At 33.3% G+C, this 19,979-nt stretch overlaps 1 protein-coding gene across 1 annotated transcript; it reads left to right on the forward strand.

The window, feature by feature from the left end:
• Positions 1-247: 247 nt before the first annotated feature.
• LOC138337526 (uncharacterized) lies at positions 248-1,414 on the forward strand. Its single transcript, XM_069287441.1, has one exon. The coding sequence runs from the start codon at positions 248-250 to the stop codon at positions 1,412-1,414; it is 1,167 nt and encodes a 388-aa protein (XP_069143542.1).
• The last annotated feature ends 18,565 nt before the right edge of the window (positions 1,415-19,979 follow it).

The following is a 19,979-nucleotide window of genomic DNA, read 5'->3' on the forward strand; positions in this document are numbered from 1 at the left end:
ATCATGATTTGTGAGCCAGTTCTTAACATGGTATCAGAGATAGGAGGTATTCCAATTGCATCTGTTTCACCTTCTGAGTTCATTTTTTAGATCTCGTTTTCTTTGTTTTCTGATATACATCTCAAATGTGTTGATTTGCTGGTTAAAATTTGGATTCCAGATCTGTTTCTTGTTCCAATATTCATCCTGTTGAAATTAGTTACTGGATCAATTTGTATTTTGTGTGTTTGACTGTTTTGGTTTCGCTATGGTGATTGAGAATATTTCAACTTCAACTGAGAGCTCTGTGAATAACAATGGTGTTAACAATATCGATATTAGTTCACCATTGTATGTACATCCTTCGGATAATCCTGGTGTTTCGTTGGTTCAAAATCCTTTTGATGGAATAGGTTATAGATCATGGAGGCGAAGTGTTCTAAGAGTTTTATCAGTTAAGAACAAGCTAGGCTTTATCAATGGTGATTGTAAGAGGCCTAGTGCAGAAACACCACAGTTTCGTCAATGGGAAAGGTGTGACGACATGGTTACTTCCTGGATTCTTAACTCCTTGACTAAAGAGATAGCAGAAAGTGTAGAATATGTTTTTGATTCATATGAGTTATGGAAAGAATTGGAGGATCGATATGACCAAACTAACGGTGCAAAGCTGTATCAAATCCAACGTGAAATCAATGATCTATCACAGGGAACTTTGGATATTACTGCCTACTACACTAAGATGAAGAAATTGTGGGAGGAGTTGAGCACATTACATATTAAGTTATGGAAAGAATTGGAGGATCGATATGACCAAACTAACGGTGCAAAGCTGTATCAAATCCAACGTGAAATCAATGATCTATCACAGGGAACTTTGGATATTACTGCCTACTACACTAAGATGAAGAAATTGTGGGAGGAGTTGAGCACATTACATATTAAAGTTCAGTGCAGTTGTAATTGCACTTGTGGAGCCAAGGACAATATGTACAAAGTGGAACAGGATAGAAGATTAATACAATTCCTTATGGGGTTGAATGAAGTCTATACTGTAGTGCAAGGAAATATCCTCATGATGAATCCATTGCCTTCTTTGGCACAAACCTTTTCTCTGTTAATTCAGGATGAGAAGCAGAGAGAGATTAAGCCTAGTGCTCAAATGTTCATGGAATCCACATCATTGAATGCAAGTGGTTCAGGAAAAAAGGCTATGGAGTCTGCTGCTTTCAATGCAAACAGCTCAGGAGGAGCAAGTTCTTCTAGATCACTAAGGCTAAGTAACAACTCTACAGGGAACAACAATGTTAATTTCAAAACCAACTACTCTCAGACTAGTACCTATGGTAATAGCAAGCCTCGTGTGATATGTGATTATTGCAAAAGGCCTGGACACATCAGGGAGAAATGTTACAAACTACATGGCTATCCATAGACAAATAACAATCCACAAAGGAACAATTACCAAAATGAGTACAGGGATAATAATCAGAATCCTAGATTCAACAGAGGAAAGGGACTTATGGCTGATGTTCATGGTTGTTCAGGAGAGACAAATGATGGAGAAACTCGTGCAGACACAACTCATCAACTAACTAAAGAACAATATGTTCAATTTGTGGAGCTGTTGCAACAATTCCAAGCTGAGAAAAACAATGTTAAACACATGGACAATGGTGGCATGAATTTTGCAGGTATGATAGCATGTACTTCTTCAATTGTTTTTGGGAAATTATCTTACAGATGTTCTCATAATGAAACTGAATCTTGGATACTTGACTCAGGAGCCTCTCACCATATGACCTTTGACATAACAGTCCTAATAAACATTACATACCTCCCATGTCCTTTATTAATTTCCTTACCAAATGGTTATAGAGTAAAAGTTGTGAAAATTGGTACTGTAATACTTGCACCAGACATTATTTTGCATCAAGTGTTGTATGTGCCTTCATTCAAATATAATCTTGTTTCAATTCACTGTCTTTCAAAATCCATGCCTAAAAGCATTGTGTATTTTTCTGGATCTTCATGCATTCTGCAGGCCCCTTCAATGAAGAGGCCTCTGGTAATTGGTGAAGCAAAGGATGGGCTTTATTTCTTGTGTTCTAAATGCTTGATGAAACATGTGTCTCCTGGTGATGCTCCTGCTGTTTCCACCTCTGATCATCTATCAAGATCAAATGTTTTCAATTCTAAGTCTGTGTCTTTTTCTACTCAATCATGTAAACATACTATACAGTCTTCTGTTTGTTCTTCAATAAATGTAATTCCTAATACTTCTCTTATGACTCATACTTGTAATGATGTAGATATATTGTGGCATAATAGACTTGGACATGTACCTTTTGGAAAGATGAAGGGAATTAAATCTATACCTGAAAGTTTTTCTGTGAAACAACAGTTCCACTGCAACATATGTCCTATGGCAAGACAAGAAAGAATGCCCTTTCATCATAGTGTCCATGTTTCTACCAAAATTTTTCAATTACTACATATAGATCTATGGGGTCCATATAACATGTTAACACACGACAAACACAAATACTTTATCACCATTGTTGATGACTATAGTAGATGCACATGGACACAATTGTTGACATGCAAAAGTAACACTTTAGCAGTCATCAAAAGTTTCTTATCCATGATTGAAAATCAGTTTAATACTCATGTTCAGACCATAAGAACTGATAATGGACTTGAGTTTGTTAATGCAGAAACATCAAGTTTTCTTGATGGAAAAGGAATTATACATGAAAGAACTTGTCCTTACACACCCCAACAAAATGGGGTGGTGGAAAGAAAACATAAATACTTGTTACAAACCTCCAGGGCCCTTCTTTTTCAGTCCAAGTTGCCTCTTAAGTATTGGGGTGAGTGTGCGTTGTGTGCTACTTATATCATTAACAGACTTCCTACCTCCCATGTAAAGGACAAGTCTCCATATGAATTACTATACAACACCAAACCAACTTACTCACACATGAGATCTTTTGGTTGTCTATGCTACCCTACTTTCCCAAAAATTCATAGGGACAAATTTCAAGCAAGGACCACACCACATATATTCATAGGCTACCCCTTTGGGACAAAAGGTTACAAGGTTATTAGTCTAGCCACAAGAAAAATACACATTTCAAGGGATGTGGTTTTTAAAGAAAGTATTTTTCCTTTTACTGTTTTATCTGATGTATCCACTTTTCCTTCAGTATTGCATTCTGTGCCCTTCATAGATACTTTGCATAATGACACTGTTTCACATTCTATGCAACATATGGAAAATAATGTAGATGGTGCAAGTAACAGTCCACTTCATACATCACCCAACACTATAACTGGTTTATCACCCAACAATGTAGAATCTGATTCCATTTCTGTCCAAAGAACTGACATTATGATTCCCAATAGACCATCTAGATCACACAAATTACCAGCTTATCTACATGACTATATTTTACCCAACAATATGACAAATCACTTACATAATACACATGTTTCACTTAACACTGCATTCTCAAAACACCAACACATAATACACATGTTTCACTTAACACTGCATTCTCAAAACACCAATATATACCATCTAAGATCTTGTCCTCTGAGAGTCAAACACTTGTGAGAAACATCAGTAATGATAATGAACCTTCTTCATATGAAGAAGCTGCTATAAATCCTGCTTGGCAACAAGCTATGACACAAGAATTTGAAGCATTGCACACAAACCATACTTGGGATCTTGTTAGTCTACCTGATGGTAAGAAGGCCATAGGATGCAGATGGGTATACAAAGTGAAACATAAAGCTGATGGAACAATTGAGAGATTCAAAGCAAGACTTGTAGTGAAGGGTTATACTGAAGAAGCTGGAATTGACTATACAGAAACCTTTTCCCCAGTAATCAAGATGACAACTGTGAGGGCTTTGTTAGCTACAGCTGTAAAGAAGGGCTGGGATATATTCCAACTTGATGTGAATAATGCTTTCTTACATGGGGATTTACATGAAGAAGTGTACATGGAAGTTCCTCCAGGGTTGGCAGTGCATAAACCAGGATTGGTATGCAGATTGAATAAATCTTTATATGGCTTAAAGCAAGCCAGTAGGCAGTGTTATGCCAAGCTGACTGAAGCTTTGTATTCAAAAGGGTACACACACTCTTTGAATGACTATTCCTTGTTCTATAAGAAGTCTGAGGCTTCCACTATTTTGTTGCTGTCTATGTAGATGATGTGATCTTAACTGGAACAAATGTTTCTGAAATCAATGACCTCAAAGCTTTTCTTCATGACAAGTTTAAAATCAAGGATCTAGGGAGACTGCATTACTTCCTTGGAATGGAGGTATTGTATAAAGATGATGGACTGATCATTTCTCAGAGAAAATTTGTTCTTGATATGTTAAATGACTACCAGATTGGAAACATGAGCAGCTGTTCATCTCCACTTGATCCTGCAATCAAACTCCAAGCAAAGGAGGGAACACCTTTGACAGAACCATTTTTCTACAGGAAACTCATTGGTAAACTGAATTTCTTAACCAACACTAGAATGGACATCTCATATAGTGTACAATATCTCAGCCAATTCATGCAAGATCCTAGACAGTCACATTTACAAGCAGCATTTCATTTACTAAGGTATCTCAAGACAGATCCTACACTAGGAATCTTTATGTCCAAAGATCAGTCTTACAGCACCAAGGCTTATTGTGACTTTGACTGGGCTGCTTGTCCAGACACTAGAAGGTCAGTAAGTGGCTATATTGTGTTAATGGGTAACAGTCCACTTAGCTGGAAGTCTAAGAAATAAGAGATCATATCCTTGTCATCAGCAGAGGCAGAGTATAGAGCTTTGAGGAAAGTTGCAGGAGAACTAGTATGGCTCAGCAGATTGCTCACAGAACTTACACTGCCATTGCAAAGGCCTATAGAAGTATATTGTGATAGTCAATCAGCTCTTCATATAGCTCGAAATCCAGTGTTTGATGAACGCATTAAGCACATTGAAGTTGATTGTCACTTTGTGAGGAACTTACTTCAGACAGGGCTCATATCACTGCATCACATAAGTATTGATAATCAACTGGCAGACATACTAACTAAGACATTGACTGGAATTAAGCATTCTGCAGCACTTAACAAGTTATCTGTGTTCTCCACACCTCCAACTTGAGGGGGGGTGTTAAGATTTAGTTGATTAATTATATGTAACCGATTTTTAGTTAGCTTAGCCATTTCAGTTAATTAGTTAGAATAGTTAGTTAGTTTGTTGGAACTAGTTTGTTATTGAACAGTCCACTAGTTTGTTAGAGATTTTTTGATTTTCCTCTTTGTATAAATACATGATCTCCTCACAATACAAGGCAGTTGGCTTGATTCATTCATCACACTTTTCTTCCTCTCCTTTCGATTTTACTGCTACTGTTTTCTTCTTCTTCCTTCAGCTTCATTGCTGCAGTTATGGAGGCTCAATCATGATTTGTGAGCCAGTTCTTAACAAAAACCATTTATTTTTTAATATTGATATCAAACAATTTGTGGCATTGTATTTTGTTTCCTTGAGATTTTTAAGTTCAATTTAGAGATGCATAGAGTTCCCTGGTAGGAAGAATTTCAACAAAAATACTGTTGATAAATCTTTTGCTATTGTTAACAGGTACACCGTCATTGTTCTTGTTACTATTAATCTTATAAATAACTTTTTAAAAATAGTTTTTTAAAAAAATCAAATTTAAGTAACTTGTAAGTTTAAAAAAAAAGGTAGGAAATTACCTATTTTTAACTTTTAATTTTTTAAGTCATTTTAATAAATTTAATGACTTTTAAATCAATTCAAATAAATTCGTGATGACAAAAAATAAGTATACGCTTTAAAAATTTCAACATGCGTACGATGAGCTAAACAATGTGGCTTCGTTTTGCAACAAACAAATCTATTGGCTGGCCTGCCCCCTGTGGGTTTAAGGGAACCCATAGTATCTCATTTCATTGTATGTGTCACTTGCTATATGTATTCATTTTACATGAAATTAATATATATCATCTTTCGTCTCAAATTATGTATCGTATTTTATTTTATACTCCTCTTATGAAATACTATCATTTAGGAAGCGTTTTGATTATCCTACCTTCATATATAAATCATCATCTCATAATTGAAGTATTTGTAAGTTTTCAAATAAAAGTTCTATTAAGAGCAACATAAAAATAAATAAATTATCTTAAATTTTTAAACTGATAAATAATTTGTGATAAGTAACTTTTAAATATACAAACAAAAAAATTTAAGAGAATAATAATTAACGTAAAATTTATTAATTGTGATTCACTACTCATGACACAATAGTGACCAAAAATTACTCGCGCGGAGTCATCGGACATGTGGTAATATCAAGTAATGATAATATGAAAAATTAAAAAAGAATTGAATCAAGTTGCCATAAACAAGTTGACATATTTTGTTAACCTCCTTAGTTTTAAATCTTAAAAAATTGACAATAAGTTATGTCGATGTTAATAATATAAAAATTGGTTATTTCATCTTTAATATTCTGTATATCAATATTAAACAATTTCTCTTATAATTTATACATGTTATTCAACCTGTATTATAAGGTTAGCCTACAACGACAGAAACAGAATAAGATGAAACAGAAAGTAAATAAAAAATAAGAAGTAATTCGAGTCCATAGAAATTACTATGTGTCCTTAAGAAATTTAATCCCCTCACTGTACCCGAGGTTATGGATTAATTTCTCCCAAGATAAAACGGATTAATCCTGTTAAAGAAATAGCGGTATCTCAAATTTCTTTAACTTCAGCGAACTTCAGAACAAAAACAAGTCACACAGACTCAGTCGATCGACACTTTGATTTATTTGATAGAAAAAATTTATGCGGAGCAAGAAAATTTCGGTGTTTGAAAAAACTAAAATTGACTTCCTTTTATAGCTATTTTCAGCAAGAAACGTGTCTGTTCAGAGAAATCTCTTCAGACCCACTTTATTTCGAAAGTTGTGTCTTTTGGATGTGTTTGTTGGGAAAATAACGGCTTTTCAGAAAGTAACGACTTTTCGGAAAGAGTAACAACTTTTCTGAATGTTACCGTTACCCGCAAATTTATAAGAGATAATATTAACAGGATTTGATTTAACAAAAACTGATTAAATAAATTTTGTCCAAAAAATTTATCAATCACATCATTTGCCAAATCTGAAGCCGAAGCCGAGCGAGCGACGACGGTGGCGCGAGGGGGCATCTTCTTCTTAGATCTTTAAGAAGTAATGGAAGTGTTTCCTTATATAAGGACAACAATTTCCCTTTCTTTTGCCGATATGGGAGAAATGACTTTTCATTTGCACTTTGCAAATGACTTTTTTCATTTTCACTCCAAAATAGTTCCCTCACTTTTCATATTCTCTCTTTTCTTTTCCAATTCACACTTGCTAAACCCAACAATTCCCCACATGAATGGGGAAGGCTATTGTTAAAACATATGCATGAAAAAACTTGTGTGTCTTGTAGGTAAAGGTTAATCACATCTGGATAAGTAGGTTTCCCCTTAAACTTTCCGTAGTGAACATATATCGGATATACTCGGTCAATCGGTAGATTTGACATCTTTGAACCGTCGAGCTTTGGTGTATACCTAGACAACATATGTCACACAATCAACCCTTGAACTGTTCTTAGTTCTCATTGTTTTGTTCGTTTCAGCCATGAACACATCTTGGATAGTAAGTGCTTAAAGAACTGGCCTTACCAGATTCTTCTTGAAGTGGCTTACACTTCACACTTAACATAAGTGATTTCTAAATGTGTTATCCCATAGATACACCATTTGATATTCCCTGTATCAAACTTAGAAACGATTAAAAAGTCCTTATGTCTTTATCCTGGTTACTAAACACTGTCTCATCATGAGAATGGACCATAAAATAATAATTTTTCTTGACAATGTTGAACCATCATCAATGACTTTGTTTTATCTCCTTGAACCTAGATCTTTGGATCTCTAGTCTTCTAGGTAGAGTTACCACCACGACAACTTGTTCTCGGCCATAGTCACATTCCCGTCGATAATTTCTCAACTCCCTCTCTAGTTAGGCCTTTTGTAAGTGGATCCGACACATTATATTTTGACTTCACTTAGTCAATTGTGATAATTCCACTAGAGAGTAGTTGTCTCACAGAGTTATGTCTTCGTCTTATTTGACGAGACTTGCCATTATACATAACGCTTCCAGCCCTTCCTATTGCAGCTTGAGTATCACAGTGTATGCATATAGGGGTCATTGGTTTGGGCCAAAATGGAATATCTTCTAAGAAATTCCGGAGCCATTCAGCTTCTTCACATGCCTTGTCTAAAACAATGAATTCAGACTCCATTGTAGAGCGAGCTATACATGTTTGTTTGGATGATTTCCAAGATATTGCTCCTCCACCAATAGTAAAAACGTATCCACTTGTGGATTTTGTTTCAGTTTACCAGTAATCCAATTTGCATCACTATATCCTTCAAGAACGGTTGGATATTTGTTGTAATGTAAAGCATAGTTTTGAGTGTCATCTAAGTATTCCAAAACTCTCTTCATTGTCAACCAATGACTTTGATTAGGATTACTTGTGTATCGACTCAGTTTACTGATAGCGCAAGCTATGTTTGGTCGTGTACAATTCATGACATACATTAAGCTTCTCAATACGCTAGCATAGTCCAATTGAGATTGACCTTCACCTTTATTCTGTGCAAGATGAAGGTTTACATCAATTGGAGTCTTTGCCCTTTTAAAATTCAAAAAATTGAATTTTTCAAGTATCTTTTGAATAAAATGAATTTGAGGCAATGCTAGACCATTAGGAGTTTTAAGAATTTTAATTCCTAATATCACATCTGCAACTCCTAAATCTTTCATATCAAACTTATTAGCGAGCATACGCTTTGTAGCTTTTATATTAGCAATGTCTTCGCTCATTATAAGCATGTCATCTACTATAGGCATACAATGACTTCCTGATTTGGAGTATCTTTAATGTAAACACATTTATCACATTCATTGATCTTAAATCCATTTGACAAATGGTTTGATCAAACTTTGCATGCCATTATTTTGGTGCTTGTTTTAGTCCATAAAGTGACTTAATAAGTTTGCACACTTTCTTTTCTTTACCAGGAACTACAAAACCCTCAGACTGTTCTATGTAAATTTCTTCTTCTAGCTCTCCATTTAAGAAGGTTGTTTTCACATCCATTTGATGAATTTCAAGACCATATACTGCAGCTAGTGCAATTAACATCCGAATTGATGTAATCCTAGTCACTAGCGAGTATGTGTCAAAATAATCAAGACCTTCTTTTTGTCTAAAACCTTTGACAACAATTCTTGCTTTATATTTGTCAATAGTTCCATCATCTTTCATCTTCCTTTTAAAGATCCATTTTGAACCTAAGGTTTGTTCCCCGGAGGAAGATCAACCAATTCCCAAGTATGATTGCTTAAGATTGATTCAATTTCACTATTAATAGCCTCCTTCCAAGAGGTTGAGCCGCTAGACAACATTGCTTCATTGAATGTTTGAGGCTCACTTTCAAGAAGAAATGTTACAAAATCATATGCAAATGAAGTAGATGTCCTTTGACGTTTACTGCGTCTTGGACTTTCTTCGTTGGGTTCATTCTCTTTTGGTTCTTCTCTGGGTTGTTTAGATCCCCCACTAGATGACTCAAGTCTAGTTTTATACAGATAGGTATGTTTAAAAAATCAGCATTATCTGATTCCATTACTGTATTATCATGAATATCCGGATGTTCGGACTTATGAACCAAAAATCTACATGCCTTACTGTTTGTGGCATATCCAATTAATACACAATCCACAGTCTTAGGCCCTATTTTTACCCTCTTAGATATAGGAACTTGGACTTTGGTTAGACACCCCCACACTTTGAAATATTTCAAGTTGGATTTTTTACCTTTTCATTTCTCATATGGAATTACATTTGTCTTTGAGTGAAGCACTCTGTTAAGTATTTGATTTGATGTAAGGATAGCTTTCCCCCACAAGTTATGTGGTAAACCTGAACTTATAAGTAATGCATTCATCATTTCTTTTAAAGTTCGGTTTTTTCTTTCTGCAATTCCATTAGACTGAGGAGTGTAGGGAGCAGTAGTTTGATGGATTATTTCATTTTCTAAACATATTTCTGTAAATGAAGATTCATATTCTCCACCTCTATCACTTCTAATCATTTTGATCTTTTTATCTAACTGATTTTCAACTTCAGTTTATATTGCCTAAATGCATCTATTGCTTCATCCTTACCATTTAGCAAATAGACATAACAATATCTAGTGCACTCGTCAATAAAAGTTATGAAATACTTTTTTCCACCACGTGATGGTGTTGACTTCATGTCACAAATATCAGTGTGAATCAATTCTAAAGGATTTGAATTCCTTTCAACAGATTTATAAGGATGCTTAGCATACTTAGATTCAACGCAAATTTGACATTTTGATTTATTACACTCAAATTTTGGCAAAATATTTAAGTCAATCAGTTTTCACAAGGTTTTGTTATTAACGTGTCCCAAATGTTCATGTCATAAACATTTAGACTCAAACAAGTAAGAAGAAGCAAAATCTTTATTCATATCAACTGCAATTACATTGAGTTTGAAAAGGCCATCACTAAGGTAGCCTTTTCCTACATACATATCATTCTTGCTTACTACTACTTTATCAAAAACAAATACACATTTGAATCCATTCTTGATCAGAACTGGAATTGAAACTAAATTCTTTCTCAATTCTGGAACATATGAGACCCTATTCAAAGTCACCACCTTGCCTGATGTCATCTTTAATAGGATTTTGCCAGTTCCTTCCACCTTTGCAACAGCGGAGTTTTCCATAAACAACTTCTCATCTGTAGGTGCTAGAGTATATGATGAAAATAATTCTTTGTTGGCACAAACATGGCATGAGGCACCAGAATCTATCCACCATTCTCTTGGATTTCTAACCAAGTTACATTCTGAAAGCATTGCACATAGATCGTCCATTTCTCCTTTGGATTTAGCTGAGTTTGCTTGGTCCTTCTTTTTCTTGTCCTTCTTAGGACCCGACATTCAGTAGCCTTATGACCATGTTTACCACAGTTGAAGCAGTTTCCATTGAATTTCTTCTTAGGATTGCTTTTTGGACCAGATGCTTTCTTTCTTTTCTTTAATTTTGTGGGATCTTCTTCAACAAAATTTACTCCAGATATTGTTGAATTACCACGTGACCTATTTTCTGCAGCCTTATTATCCTCTTCGATTCTCAACCTTACTATGATATCTTCAACAGTCATCTCCTTGCGTTTATGTTTCATGTAGTTTTTGAAGTCCTTCCACAATGGAGGTAACTTTTCAATAATTGCAGTTACTTGAAAGACATCATTCACAATCAATCCTACATTAAAGATTATGTGAGTAATAAGGAAAAATTTAATATTTCTAACATAGGCATTAAATAAATTTATACCTTCAGTAATGAGATCATGGATTATGACCTACACATCTTGAACTTGGGTGACGACAATCTTACTGTCTATCATCTTATAGTCCAGAAATTTTGCCACAATGAATTTCTTCATTCCGACATCTTCTATTTTGTACTTCTTTTCTAAAGCATCCCAAAGTTCTTTTGAGGTTATGAAATTGTTGTACACATTGTACAGATCATCTTGCAGGCCACTCAGAATATAATTTTTATACAAAAAATCTGAGTGTGTCCATGCTTCTGTTAGCAAGAATCGTTCATCAGACGGACTTTCATTTGACATAACAGGAACATTCTCATTAATGAACTCTGCAGACTCAACGTAGTGAGATAGAAGAACATCTTCTGCTGTCATCTCTTAAAGTCGACTCCAGAAAACTTTGCAGGTTTTTCAGTCGACGCTAAGACAACATTTGAACGATTATGTTCAACCGATGTTGTTGCAGCACTTACTGTTCCAGCATTTGTTTGACTTGAATTAGTCATTTTTCTTTCTTTTTTTTCTGTCACAAATGGCAGATAATTTATGTATTTGAAATACTAACAGTAAAGAACAAATCTTTACACAGAATGTTTCTAATTTAACGATAAAGTTTTTATATTTTTTTAATCGTTAATCGAATGAATTTTAAAAATTCAAGCAGAGTAGAAAACCATAAAGGTTTTAATCTCCAGAAACCTCAAATACAGAAACTTATTAAATTTCTTTAGATTGTTATTCAGCCTGTATTATAAGGTTAGCATAAAACGACAAAAACAAAATAAGATGAAATAGAAAGTAAATAAAATATAAGGACAGGAACTACTGTATGTCCTTAAGAAATTTAATCCCCTCACTGTACCCGAGGTTATGGATTAATTTCTCCCAAGATAAAACGGATTAATCCTGTTAAAGAAATAGCGGTACCTCAAATTTCTTTAACTTCAGCGAAATTCAGAACAGGAACAAGTAACACAGACTCAGTCGATTGACACTTTGATTTATTTGAGAGAGAAAAATTACGCAGAGCAAGAAAATTTTGGTGTTTAAAAAACAAAAATTGACTTCCTTTTATAGCCATTTTCAGCAAGAAACATGTCTGTTCAGAGCAATCTGTTCAGACCCGTTTTATCCCAAAAGTTGTGTCTTTTGGAAAAAATAACAACTTTTTGAAAAAATGTGTTTGTTAGGAAAATAACGGCTTTTCAGAAAGTAACGACTTTTCGGAAAGATTAACAGCTTTTTGAAATGTTACCGTTACCCGCAAATTTATAAGAGATAATATTAACAGGATTTGATTTAACAAAAATTGATTAAATAAATTTTGTCCAAAAAATTTATCAATCAATCACATCATTTGCCAAATTCAAATCCAAATCCAAATCCAAAATTCAAAATCTAGAAGTCGAAGCCGAAGCGACGACGGCGCGAGGGGCATCTTCTTCTTAGCTCTTTAAGAAGTAATGGAAGTGTTTCCTTATATAAGGACAACAATTTCCCTTTCTTTTGCCGATATGGGAGAAATGACTTTTCATTTGCACTTTGCAAATGACTTTTCATTTTCCCTCCAAAATAGTTCTCTCACTTTTCATATTCTCTCTTTTCTTTTTCCATTCACACTTGCTAAACCCAACAATACATGTATTAGTTACTTATACACAACAATTAAGCTACTAAAAAATAAAATAGTACTATTTATTAAAAGAATCAAAGTACTTCTAAAGAGGAAAATAACCATTAAATTATGTTTGCTATCAGAAAATTCCCTTTACTTGTCTCTACCTTTTATCCCAATGCCATTAGAAATGGTCATATACAACATCAAATATTCTACGTTTGTGTGTATATCATTACTCTAACGTCTTGCATTTTTTTTCTGGTAGAAGTGAATTCCAGAGTGTGTTTGGTTCCACTGAATGTATTCCCAATGGAAATGTTTATATATTGGTGTTACTTTTGTTTTTAATCCGGTGTCAGACATTCACATTGAAATATATTCTATTAATTTCAATTTGCACCGTGTAGGATCCATTCAGAAAAAAATGCTTCCTATCAAGAATTTGTTCATATCCAAAACTCAAAACCAATACAAAGAAGTAGTTTCATTCATTGCACTACCTTCTTTGATAGATTTTATGGTACAATGATATGCATTCTTCATAAGTTAGCTTTTAGATTGAATTAATTTAAACAATGTTACTTTGATCATGGTTCAAATGGCTAGTCATCAACATGTATTCTATTGCCATTATCGGACATTTTTCATATGTTATATGTGCAAATTATCATAAATTTACCTCTATTTTCTATTGCCATTATTGGATATTTTTAAGCTTGAAATATAGGCTTCAATATAATCTCTTTGTTTTAGTAATGAACTTTAAACTCGTTTTGAAACTTGTTTTGATAGAGTATAACTTCAAACTTAAAACTCGTTGTTCGAATAATTTAAATTAATTAATTTCATATAAAATTTATCAAAGAACAAAAATTTTCTTAATTAAAAATAAAGGATCATATTACCCACCTGAATTTTATATTTCTCTATTTTCTGCACGCCTAAGTGTTGAAGTCGTAGGAGATGTTCTCACCTCTTGGCGCGTTAGAAGGTGAATTTTGATGAAAATTTCCTCTTTCTCCAACGGTTATCTTCCTCATCCTTAAAATAAACCATTGTTTCTTCTTTCAGACCATTAAACCTTATTCCTTTTATAAAATATTCACGATTTTCTCTCAAAAATAAGGGCTTAGTTGTTTATGTTCATTTTCATTTCAAAATTTGAATTTAGGGTTTGTGATCTTCTCTAATTTATTATTTAGGTCTCTAATTTGAATTTTCTCGAAACTCATCAAAAATGACAAATGAAAACTTGAATAAGTTTTGTATGGATGAATCAAACGTAATGTTCAACGATGTAGTGAGATGCAAACATGGACTTTTACTGAATTTGCAAACTTCTTGATCGAAATTAAATTCGGGAAGAAGATTTTGGTCTTTCCCATGGTATGGCGCATGTGTTTTTTCTTGTATTTTTGCTACAAATTATATTGCACGATGCTAATGTACTGTTTTGAATTATTTTCAGTCTAAAAATTGTAAATTTTTTTGATGGAGGGACAAAGAAAAATTGGATCCAGGATCAAGTTTTATCCTTCCAAAATTGGTGAACAAAATTAATGAGTTGAAACAAAAATTATGTATAAGACAGGTTCATATTGACAACTACTTTTGTGTATTTTAATTTGTTTTGTCTTTATGCTCATCAGCAACCAATATATTCAAGGGTAATATTTGATTTGGATTTATCTTTGCTTTGTATTGTTGTTATGATTAATTGGAATTGTTCGTATGTGACACATTTTGTGTCTATGATGTCAATTAAAACGTATTAATATCAGCACTTCATCAACAACCAACAACCTAGTCATCCATTCATGCTTCAACATAAACAACACAACACCATTTATAAAACACATAACCAACGCAACATTATTTCTACAACCATATATAAACATACCTGAATAGCCAATACAATTCGATAGACAACTCAACTGAATCAACACATCATCATATGTAAACACACCTGAATAGCCAACATAATTCGATAGACAACACAATGACATTTCATAACACAACACCACCATTTATTTATAAGGCCTCACATAATATAAAATTTATCAAAATAAAGTCATATTGATAACGCCTCACATAAGACAAAATTTACCTAAGTAATATCATATTCAAAAGCTCTCACCTAAGGCAAATTTTATCAACAAACAAAATTCAAATAGTAGGCCCTTAATGCAGCATATCTCGACTAACTTAAAAGTGCTTAAATACATCAACATCACTACAATTTTCATGACATCTTTGACTGTAAAAAATTGTAATTTAGCTTGGATTATTTGAACTACTTCCCAGTGCTTCTTTCTTTACTTCTCTTTGAGCTCATGAAGTTTGATTTTTGAGATTGTTGCTTTACCATTTCATTTCATTTCAGCTTAACTGTATTACTTGGTGTATAAGAAATGTCACCAGCTACATCAGATCATCTTGTCACTTTTGCTTGTCTAGAAAATTAGTAAAATTAGGATTAAGTCAATGTTTAGGCAGGTTAAATAAATAAAATTAGGATTATTTAAGTTGTTAAGATATATCAAAGACTCACATTCATGACTTTAAAGCCATTTGCAGCAAGAAATGTAGAACTCTCACACCTAGGACTAAAGAAATCAAGGATTGTATTGATAGTATTGATATATTGATCAATATTAATATATTGATATTATTGATATGTTGATTAATATTGCTAGTATTGATATGCTAATCAATATTTGTAGTATTGATGATTATAATGTTGAGTAACAAGCTCCTTATATAGAAGAGAATTGTAGAGTCCTAAGTTATCTATACTTACAGTCCTACTACAATACATATTACTACTATAATTATAATAATGCAATTATAAGTAATGTAAATCCTAATTGTACTATATTTCTAATAGTAGTATAATTCTAGTCGTAATATAATTCTAATCATAATATAATTCTAGTCGAAACATAATCGTAATTAATATAATTCAGCTTCGTTGGACATGTTCCTTTGACATGTTCCAATCGTCTGTTTCCTTACTCATCAACAATTGTTGCAGACAGGTCAGTCAACTTCGTTGACCTATTCCTTTGGCATGTTCCAATCGTCAGTTTCCTTGTTCTTCAACACTTCTCCTCAAGCTAGTGAGTAGAGGAACCGTTACTCCTAGCTTGCTTTGAATATCCAGCAAAAAAACTTTGAATACCCAACAAAAATTTATTTTTTCAATGCTTCAGTATATTTATGTAGTTGTTGTCGAATATCTAGCAAAAAGAACTTTGAATACCTAGCAAAAACTTATTTTGTCAATGCTTCGGTATGTTGTTATTGTTGTTTTCTCTTCACCTGCCGTTTTTTAGCAGATAATACCATGTTACTTTTTTTTACCTCTTTTTTCTTTTTCCTTATATCAAAGCCTGTGAGAGCATTAACAAATTGATTAAGGGTGGGATATGATTCCTTACCTAAGTTTCCAGCAAAATTAATTGTTTTTTGATATAATTTTTTTTGATAGTATTCTCGCATCTCCTTGGCAGTTGAGCAGCCCACAATTAGTGTGCTTTCTTCGGTCAAGGTGCTTGAGATCCAACTCTTTAGTAGCACATCTTTCTCCTTCCAATCATCAATGGTGCCACTGTATTTTGCATCCTTCTTAACCGCTACAACTTTTCCAGCAGTCTGTCCAGTAAAACAACTACTTTTATTTGGTTCATTCTTTGTGATATGAATCAATTGAGATATGTGTGTCCTCTTTATGAGGTAGGTTGCTGGCTTAAGTTTAGTAGAGCAAGCGATAATTATTTGGTGAATAAGGAGGTTGACATGATTTTGGTAGAAGGGGATATTGCAACGTGTAATTTTTTCTATTTTTTTAATCAATACTCAGAGAGCGGAAGATATTTAAGCTCTGATATCATGTAGAAATCTCACACCTATTACTAAAGAAATCAAGGATTATATTGATAGTATTGATGTATTGATGTATTGATATATTGATTAATATTGATATATTAAAATTATTAATATGTTGATCAATATTAGTAGTATTGATATGCTAATCAATATTTGTGTGATTGATGATTATAATGTTGAGTAACAAGCTCCTTATATAGAAGAGAATTGTAGAGTCCTAAGTTAGCTATACTTAGAGTCCTATGACAATACCTATTATTACTAATTATAATAATGCAATTATAAATAATGTAAATCCTTATTGTAGTATAATTCTAATAGTAATCTAAAACTATACTTAGAGTCCTATGACAATACCTATTACTACTAATTATAATAATGCAATTATAAATAATGTAAATCCTAATTGTAGTATAATTCTAATAGTAATCTAATCCTAGTCGTAATATAATTCTAATCATAATATAATTCTAGTCTAAACATAATCCTAATTAACATAGATAGTCTAATCCTAATGCAACTCTAATTCTACAACAGTGATGTAAACACGTTGGTCAGCTTCGTTGCACCTGTTCCTTTGGTATGTTCCAATCGTCAGTTTCTTTCCTCATCAACACTTGCTGCAGATAGGTCAGTCAACTGCAGTAGGTAGGGGGTGCACTAAGTGCTACTGATGATGTTTTATTTTGTCTTCCTCTTCCTCTTTTTCTGCAGACTCACTTTCTGATGATGTTGATGGAGTTAAGAGAAATAGTAAGTCATAAATTAAGAAAAAGTAAAACAAATTCAAATATTACATTTGATTTGCCTCTTCCCCTGCCTGATGGTTCTTCCCTTACTGTTGCAATAGGTGATTGGTGCACTTTGTCTTGTTGATGACTCGACACCTTCTCTTTGAGGATACCCTCTTTTGTTATGGCCTATGACATTGCATATACTACATGTCATTGCAAGTTCATTCCTAGGAAACTCTCCAAATTTCTTAGTTTCTCCATCTTCTTTCCTTCTAGTCTTAGGTGGCCTACCAAACATGTTTGTGATTGTTATGACTCAATATATAATGTCGTTTGTAGAAACTATCCACATATTTATGTTTGTGAGTAATTCAATAACATTGACATAAGTCCTCAAGTAAGTTTCCTTACTGTAGCAGCTGTCTATATAGTCATAAAAAGTAAACTTTTTAAAGTACAAAGCAACCATAACATGTGCACATGATATGCCCTTTAATTGCCACACCCTACAATTACAAATTATCCTACCAATATCTACTTTGTGTTAACAAAGCCCTTATTTCATTTCAAATCTAACAACTCCCTTAAACTCAATGACACATTCCTTAGACCTACTAGTGTTCTCCACTAAAATCTTCAGAGCTAGTGGAGAGAAATTACACTTCCAAGTACTTGGGAACTCCTTTAAATTGACTATTTGTGTCATCATCTTCACTCTTATTTCTTCAAGCATAGTAACGATGGTCTTGTGTCTAGCATCCAAGATCCATGCATTAAAACACTCAGACATGTTGTTTTCTATATAGTCACACTTTACTTCAGTATTGAAGTAAACATTGCACAAATAATTAAAGTTGTAGTACATTAAGCTATCCATCATTTTCTCTGAATCTAACAACTTCAGCTTCTCTATATTTTTCCTTAATTGAGACTTAAATGTACTCTTAGCTATCTTCTAAAGTTATTGTCTTTTTCTAAGACTCCTACAATCCTTAGCCCAATTAGCTAATATGTGTCTAGCACATGTTTCATGTTCACACTTAGATAATACATCTTTAATTACCTACTGGTACCTCTTCATTGTCACCAGATACTCTTTCCCTGCTTTTAATCCTTTGAAAACTTTTGTTTTCAGCTCTTAACTCCCTGACCTCCTCATGAATATCACTATCATACTTTTCCTCATCATCATCTCCAACTAATTCAGTTTCAGACTCAACACTATCCTCAGTTGAATAATCAAAACCCTCTACTTCTTCTTCTGAGAAATCAGGCCCAGCTGGACAAACATCTATATCATCATCTTCTACAAAATCTATTGTAAGTGAAAGGAGGTGAGGTTGAAAAAGTAGAAATAGGGTCTTCACTGTTTAAATGGTCTTCACCTACCCCAGAGTTAAAGATTTCACTCTCACTAGACCTTGTATTAAAAACTGAACCAGATTCTCCTATTTTCACATGACTACCATTTTTTATTAACATGAGCCCTATAGTTGCCTCATCAACCAAATGTCTGACAAATACCTCCACTACATCCCCCTCTTTCAAGTAACACATCATGCCTAAAATATCCTTATCCTTATCATTATCTATCAAAATTTCACTATTAGGTGTTTTAATACTAAAGGTGCAAGTTATATTATATGTCAATTTTCTAGTATAGTCTTTCATCTTAAAATATGATATTTTATCTACATCAACATTCAAAAATTCTGTAACATTTCCACCATTATATATTGATTCCCCACTACTTAAATATAAACACCCCATCATAGTACCACCTTAGACTAATCTAAGTAAACCCATACATCTCTTACCTGAAGGCAATCAAAAAAATAGAATAGTAACTATAGACCTACTCTAGCAAAAGGGCAATAAATAGAATGGTATTTAAAACGTAGTATCACTATAGAAATATGAACATGATACTAAGACGAACGTAAGTACAATATACTAGCATTAGTTTCTCTATGAACATAATACTAAGACGAACATAAATACAACATAGTAGCAACTTCTCTATGAGCATAATACTAAGAAGAACATAAATACAACACTTCATGAACATAATACTAAGACGAACATTAATTCAAAATTACGCGACATAAACGAGAAAGGAAAAAATCTAATTTCATAAAAGTGTGGTATAATATGGTGTAAATGAACACCTAACACTATAATCGTAAGCCACACATAAGATTTCACACAATGTTACTCTTTATTTCATGAATCAACAA

Source organism: Solanum lycopersicum, chromosome 7 (genome assembly GCF_036512215.1).
Source record: "Solanum lycopersicum chromosome 7, SLM_r2.1".
Lineage (NCBI taxonomy): Eukaryota > Viridiplantae > Streptophyta > Magnoliopsida > Solanales > Solanaceae > Solanum > Solanum lycopersicum.

Bases quoted from the DNA above. Each gene is read 5' to 3' on its own strand.
- LOC138337526 (XM_069287441.1), top strand. From the start codon at position 248: ATGGTGATTGAGAATATTTCAACTTCAACTGAGAGCTCTGTGAATAAC.